At 31.2% G+C, this 7,342-nt stretch overlaps 1 protein-coding gene across 1 annotated transcript; it reads right to left on the bottom strand.

The window, feature by feature from the left end:
- Window positions 1-5,112: 5,112 nt before the first annotated feature.
- GLRG_06800 (dihydrolipoyl dehydrogenase) lies at window positions 5,113-6,766 on the bottom strand (the record flags this gene model as incomplete). Its single annotated transcript, XM_008097654.1, has 3 exons — window positions 5,113-5,730; window positions 5,792-6,641; window positions 6,705-6,766. 3 exons carry the CDS (start codon window positions 6,764-6,766, stop codon window positions 5,113-5,115), a joined length of 1,530 nt encoding a protein of 509 aa, XP_008095845.1.
- Between the last annotated feature and the right edge of the window lie 576 nt (window positions 6,767-7,342).

The following is a 7,342-nucleotide window of genomic DNA, read 5'->3' as shown; positions in this document are numbered from 1 at the left end:
CTAATAAGTGCTTAAATATTATAAGTAATATAGCTATAGCTAAGAAAATAAAGGCGCTTTTACTAAATATTTTACTAATAATTTACTACTAACCTTATAAGTAAGAAATAAATATATAACACTAATATAGTAGTAACTACTCTATAGTAATATAATAATATAGTATAAGTGTCTTAGCTACTTAGGTGCTAGGGCTTTATAAAGGATTATAAATACTATATATAGAGTATATTTAACCTAAGTTAACACTATAATAATATAAGACTATAATTTATATAGTCTTAATAAAATAAGGTAGTAGATTTACTACTAGCTTTATAAATTAATTATAAATATAGCGCTAGGTAATTACTTAGTATTAGACTTTTATAATCTTAAATAAGGCTATATAAAATACTACTTAATAGTAATAATCTTAAATTAAGTAACTAGCCTTATATAAGATTTCTACCTATATAGCTACTACTAAGATACTATTAAATTAATAATAAGAGGCTTTTTTATAATACTAAAAACTAATTATTTAATTACACTAAAAGTTATTAAGGCTAACTAAGAGATCTTATACCTTAAGTAACTTATAGATATACTCTTTAATTATAGAATCTTTATTTAGCTATTAGTAGTAAATACTTAGGCTTAAAATAGAGGCACTAAGTAACTTACTATAATTATTAAACTTAAGGTATAATATATATATATTAATATAAAATTACCTAAAGGCCTATAGCTTAAAATTATAACTATAGCTACTTATCTTTATAATTAAACGCTATTAGTAGCTTAAGGGTAGAAATTACTATATTAAATATTTTACTTATATTTTATACTTAAGAAGTATACTAAGCCTTTACTAATAGTAAAGCTAGATTTTTTATATTTATAAGCCTATAGCTACTAAGTGTATATACTAATAATAGATATATAACTATTATAAAACTACTAGTAAAAGCTTACTACTAATATATAGATTAGATTTCTTATTAGATATATATTTAGTAATTTATATTATATTTAGTATTCAGTATAAAATAAGGTCTTTACTATATATAATATAATATCTAATAAGAAATAACTTTTTAATAAATTAATAAATAAATTACTTAATAAGCTTTATAATACTAAACCTTATAGTAATTTAATAATAAATTAACTAGCTAATAGTAGCTAGTAATTAATCCTCTTTATATAAAGAAGTTAATAAGGAAGTAAATAAAGTAATTAAGTATACTAATATAACTTTACTAAAAGGTGTTAAAAAAAGGTATTATTTTACTATATATATAGGTAATTAGATTATATTAAGGACTTTATTTAAAGCTACTTTCCTTATAAGGCTTACTTTATAGTAAAATATTATAAATTATATATAAAGTAGCTTATAGGTAATAATATAGTTAAGTATATTATAAAGTTAACTAATAAGTAAAGATTACTACTTTTAGCTAAAGTATACTTATAGCTAAGAATTAATTAACTATATAACGCCTAGTAAGTATAATAATTATAAAGATATTACTAGTAAATTACTAATATATAGTAAAGGTATTACTAGACCTTATAGGCTAATAGATATATATTAGAAGTTACTACACCTTTTACTAATCTATAGATAGTTAAAAGGCTACTTATATAAAAAGTAATTTAAAGACGCTAAAATAGTATATTTATATAGGTATAAAATATTAAAATCTTAAGTAATAGTACTATAAGTTGTAGCTAAAAGGTATTAAGTCCTTAGCTACTACTAGGTATATACCTATAAGCTTAATAAATATAGTTAATTAACTAAATTTAAAGTAAGACTTATTATCTATAGTAACTAATAAGTAAAGGATTTATAAAATACCTATATAGCTATATTAGTAAGTATATTATTTAAAATACTTATAGTAATAACTACTTACTTTAACCTAAAACTACTTTAATATAAATAGTAAATATATTTACTTATACTACTATTAATATAGTAGTATTTATAGAAATACCTCTAGGCTACTAAATTACTAGCTAGATCTTCTAGTTATTAAAAGCACTTTATAGGCTTTAATAATCTTTTTTACTATAGTAAAAGCACCTTAAAGAAGGGCTTACTATATAGGGATTTTACTAAGTACTTAGTAAGAATTACTATTAGAAGAGGAATTATATTATATTTTTTTTTATATTAATAACTATATATTAGCCTATTACTATATAAATAAAGTATAAGTAAGTAATAAGATAGTAGTACTTTAGTAATAATACTACCTTAAAGGTAAAGGCTTATTATAATAGTTTTTTAGCCTTAAGGTAATTTATAAGTAAAGTAACTATTATCTTTAGCTTTTATAAGTAGTATACTATAATAAAATAATAAAACTACTCTTAATAAATAATAAATATAAATATAATAAATTATTCCTTATAGTAAAGGCTAAGTTACTACTTAGTAAATATATAGCCTTATTATAAGAGGTTAACTAATATTAAAAAAAAGTAAGGATAATCCTTTATATAGTAGTAATAACTTAGCTAGATATTACCTTTATAGCTAGCTAGCTTACTTATTTTAGCTATAATCTAAATCTAAATTACTAAAAAACTATAAATTATATACTTAGGTATCTTTATTAAATATAGTACTTTTACCTTAAATATAAAGTAATATTAAGTAGTAAAGATAATATATTAAAGTTTACTTTAGACGCCTTATTTACTAATAACTTACTAGACTATTATAGCTTATAAGTATATATACTAAAGCTATTTAGAGGGCTTATCTCTTAGTAAGCTAATAAATAAGATATAGTAATAACGTTAACTACTAAGGCTAAATTACTAGCCTTATTATTTACTATAAAAGAGGCGCTTCTTACTAGTAGATTAATTACTACACTAGGTATTTAACTATTAATATAACTAAAAACTAAATTATTACTTAATAAGTAGGTAGCTACTAAATAGCTACTAACTATTTATATTAGCTATAATAATACCTAAACTATTAGGCTTATTACTAAGGAGCTTATTTAGTTATAAATAAGGCTATAGTATATAGATATTTATAACTACTAGCTATACTAAAAAGTAGTAGTAAATTAAATTACTATTAAATATAAGAAGTCTACTAAATTAATAGCTAATAAATTAATAAAAGCACTTAGTGTACTATAATTTACTATATTTATAGCTTAATTAAATATAAGTAACTAATATATATACCTTAAAGTAAATTAATAGTAAGAATTAGCTAATAATAAAGTAAAGCTTTACTACTAAATAAAAAAGGAAAACGTATAAGAGATTAAAAGATAATTAATAAATAAGTAGGCTATATATAGAGGATATTTAGTATAGGCTCTATAGTAATTAATTACGTTACTAGCGCTAAGAGGGTGTATTAAATATAGTAGAATTATATATAAATTAGTTAGTAAATATATAGTTACCTTATAGTAAATTATTAGGGAATAAGTAGTAAAATAGCCCTACTTTTAGGGGTAACTTTACTAATATTATTGCTAGGATTAGCTAGGGATTTCTTAATTAAGAAATAAGGGTTTTTCCTTATTTCTATAGGAATTTATAATGGTTATATAGTATATAATAGAATTAATTAAGTAACTATTATAATCCTTACTATTTAATATATATTAACCCTAAAGACCCTAGGCGCCTAGTACCTAATAATAGCTAGGGGACCCCTAGCTAGCGCTAGGCTTACTTATTATATATTAGTCTCTCTAAGCCTAACGTAAGCTGCCCTTTATTTATACCTAGCTAACTAATTTATAGCTAGTTACTAATTAATAACCTCTAGCCCCTTAAGGCCTACACTAAAGAGAGCGTAATAGTTAGGATTTAAACCTAGCCTCTATCTAGCTAAAAGACCTACTTAGTGCCTAAATAATTATAAAGGTATAAGTAGTATACTACGCCTGTTAATAGACTATTTTAGTATTACTAAAAGATTAATTAGTTTAGGCACTAAGTACCTAAAATACACTATATATAGCCTTATAAAGGGTAGCTAGTTACTAAACCCCTTATAATTATATCTTATATAATTATAAACTAGCTTTATATAATTATAAGATCTTTAGCTAAGGCCTTTTAATAGTTAATTTAATATTAAAATTATATTTTTAATTAAGTCTATTATTATATAAAGTTCTTTACTTATTAAGGTCTAATATATATTATATTATATTTATTTAGAAGTTAGTTAGCTATATCTTATATATTATCTTATTATAAAGAAAACCTATAATTAGTTAAGTTAATAAGCCTCTTATAAATTACTTTTTTTTTTACTTTTATTATTTTTTTTATATTTTAAATATATATTATTTAATATAAAACTTCTATTATATTACTTATAACGAGATATTAAGGAGACCTTAAAGGTATAAGCTACTGTTTATAAAGATATTTTTAGGTCTTTTTAGATAGCTTAGAAAGTAAAAATAACTTAGTTTTCTTTAGAGAAAGGGTCTATGTTTATATATTAAGAAAAGTAAATATAAAGGTTAAAGAGGTAAAAAAAGTAGTAAAAGTGTTCTACTTACTATATTATTCTACTTACTATATAGGTATATCAAATAAAATATATATATATAAAATACTAAAAATAACTAATAAATAAATAGGCTATAAATAAAGAATATTTAATATAATTACTATAATAATTAACTTTATTATAAGTACTAAGAAGGTATATTATGTATAGTAAAAATATATATAAATTAACTAGTAAACATATAGTTACCTTTATAGTAAATTATTAGAGAATAAGTAGTAAAGTAGCCTTACTTTATAAGTAATCTTACTAATTATATAGCTAGGATTAGCCTAAGATTTCCTAATAAAGGAATAAGAGGATTTCCCTGTTCTTATAGAACTTTACTATAGTTATATAACATATACTATACTTAATTAATTAACTATTATAATCCCTATAATTTAATAGATATTATACTAGTATAAAGGGCTTTTACGTTACGTTATAAACTAGGTATCTAGACGTCTATCTGCTAACCCCTAGGTAATATAAAGTACATGTATTGTTTGCTAAGCCTTCTAGGACGCCAAACTTATTACCGTGCTTCTTAGCATGCTTGGCTGCTACATTTACATATGAATCGGCTTCGAGTAGGTGGCCATAGCGGCCTCCTTGAATGCCTCCGCCAAGGTTGGGTGAGCGTGACATGTTCGGGCGATGTCCTCGCTCGAGGCACCATACTCGAGCGCAAGGGTGGCCTCGGCAATCATCTCGCCCGCGTTAGGTCCGATGATATGAACTCCCAGAATCCTGTCCGTCTCGGGATCTGCCAGCATTTTCACCAAGCCCTCAGTGTCCAGGTTGGTCTTAGCGCGAGAGTTGGCACTGAATGGAAAAGTGCCGACTCGGTACGGTATGTCCTGCGACTTGAGATCCTGCTCGCTTTGGCCGACCCAGGCAACCTCGGGGTGGGTGTACATGACAGACGGGATCACACCATAGTTTACGTGACCGTGACCTTTCTTGATGTACTCAACCACAGCAACGGCCTCCTCCTCAGCCTTATGCGCCAGCATCGGGCCGAAGGTAACGTCCCCAACGCAACGGATGTGGGGAATCTTCGTGCGATATTCCGAGTCAATGATGACACGGCCTCTCTCATCCAGCTCGAGGTCGATATTTTCAAGCCCCAGTCCGCCGGTGTAGGGTCGGCGACCGATGGCCACCAGGACGACGTCGGCATCCAGCTATTCGCCCAGTCAGCAACTCATTCACCAATGTAGAGACGGAAAGCGTGTTGGTGCTTACGGTCTCGGGCTTGCCACCCTTGGCAGCGTCGACCTCCAACTTGATCTTGTCACCAGTCTTGTCACCGCTGATAACCTTGGTACCTGTCTTGAAGTTGATGCCCTGCTTCTTGAGTATCTTCTGCGCGCTCTTGGCGATCTCGGTGTCCATGCCAGGACCGCCAATCTGCCCAAGAAACTCAACGACGGTCACCTTGGTTCCCAGTCTAGACCAAACAGAGGCCATCTCCAGACCAATGATACCACCGCCAATGACAACAAGGCTCTCGGGTATCTTATCAAGTGACAGAGCACCAGTGCTGGTGACGACACGCTTCTCGTCAATTTCCAGTCCAGGGAAGGGCGTGGCTTCACTACCGGTAGCAATCAAAATGTTCTTTCCCCTAACCGAGGTCTCGCCTCCGTCATTAAGGGCCACCTTGATCTCATTCTCGTTGACAAAAGTGCCAGCGCCCTTGATGTATTCGACACCGTTCTTCTTGAAGAGGAACTCGACACCCTTGGTCAGCCCCCCGACCGCAGTGTCTTTAGCTTTCATGAACTGCTCGAGGTTTATCTTGACGTCAGATACATCGATACCGCGGTTCTTCGAGTCATGCTTGATGGTGTGGTAAAGGTGGGAGTTGTTGAGAAGGGCCTTGGAGGGAATGCAGCCGACATTGAGGCAGGTTCCGCCGAGCGTGCCTCGCTTTTCAATGCAGGTGACCTTCAAGCCCTCTTGACCAGCCTTGATGGCGGCGACGTAGCCAGCGACGCCACCGCCGATAACAACAAGGTCCTTCTCCTCAGAGGCCGAGGCGTAGGCGCGACTCCATTTCGACAGCTGAATGGGCGGGACAACGGTGGGTAGACTACACGCCGTACTGGTTAGCTCAATGAGGCATGACCGCGGGAACATGAACTCGTGGGCTCACGAAGCGTGTCTTCTGAAGGCCGACTTGGCTCCAGAGCGCGGTATCAATCGACTGGAGAGCATGGTGGCTTAATCCGATGGAAATACGCGGTGATCGGTCAGTGTGAGAAATGGTGGAGGGAGGAAAGTCGGAAGCCAACTCGTTGAATGGGGGCGAATGTGTGTTTGGGTGGTCAATGTTGGGCGAGCTTCGGGATTGAATTGGAGCTCTCGGTCATTGGGGGCTTGAATTTTTCGAAGGGAAGGCAGCACCGCACACCAGGGCGTGGGCGAAGTAGCTGCCGGCTTTACAGGGACATGATTACCTCAGCCTATTATTGTTCTTGTCGTCCTTGCATGCTTATTCGCAGTGAAGTCTACGGTATCCCACTGCTACGCAACATTACTACTGTTGGTTGGTGTTTTTGTAGTTAGTTTTGTCCTAATAATTCGGCCTTTTATCTATTATTCTTTGCAATCTCACTCTCAGCATCTGTACATCCTACATTATTACTGCTCTAATTCAGGTAGATCACTGATCGAGGCATAACAAACCAACAACCAGGGCCAGAAGCACATTGGGCGCGGTCTCCTTTTAAACCGATACATTACATACATGCATGGTATAGATGGCTGCATCATGACTCTCAAAGCCAGTCC

Source organism: Colletotrichum graminicola (genome assembly GCF_000149035.1).
Source record: "Colletotrichum graminicola M1.001 genomic scaffold supercont1.27, whole genome shotgun sequence".
NCBI classification, from domain to species: Eukaryota; Fungi; Ascomycota; class Sordariomycetes; order Glomerellales; family Glomerellaceae; genus Colletotrichum; species Colletotrichum graminicola.
This window is presented reverse-complemented; position numbering and strand designations above follow the sequence as displayed.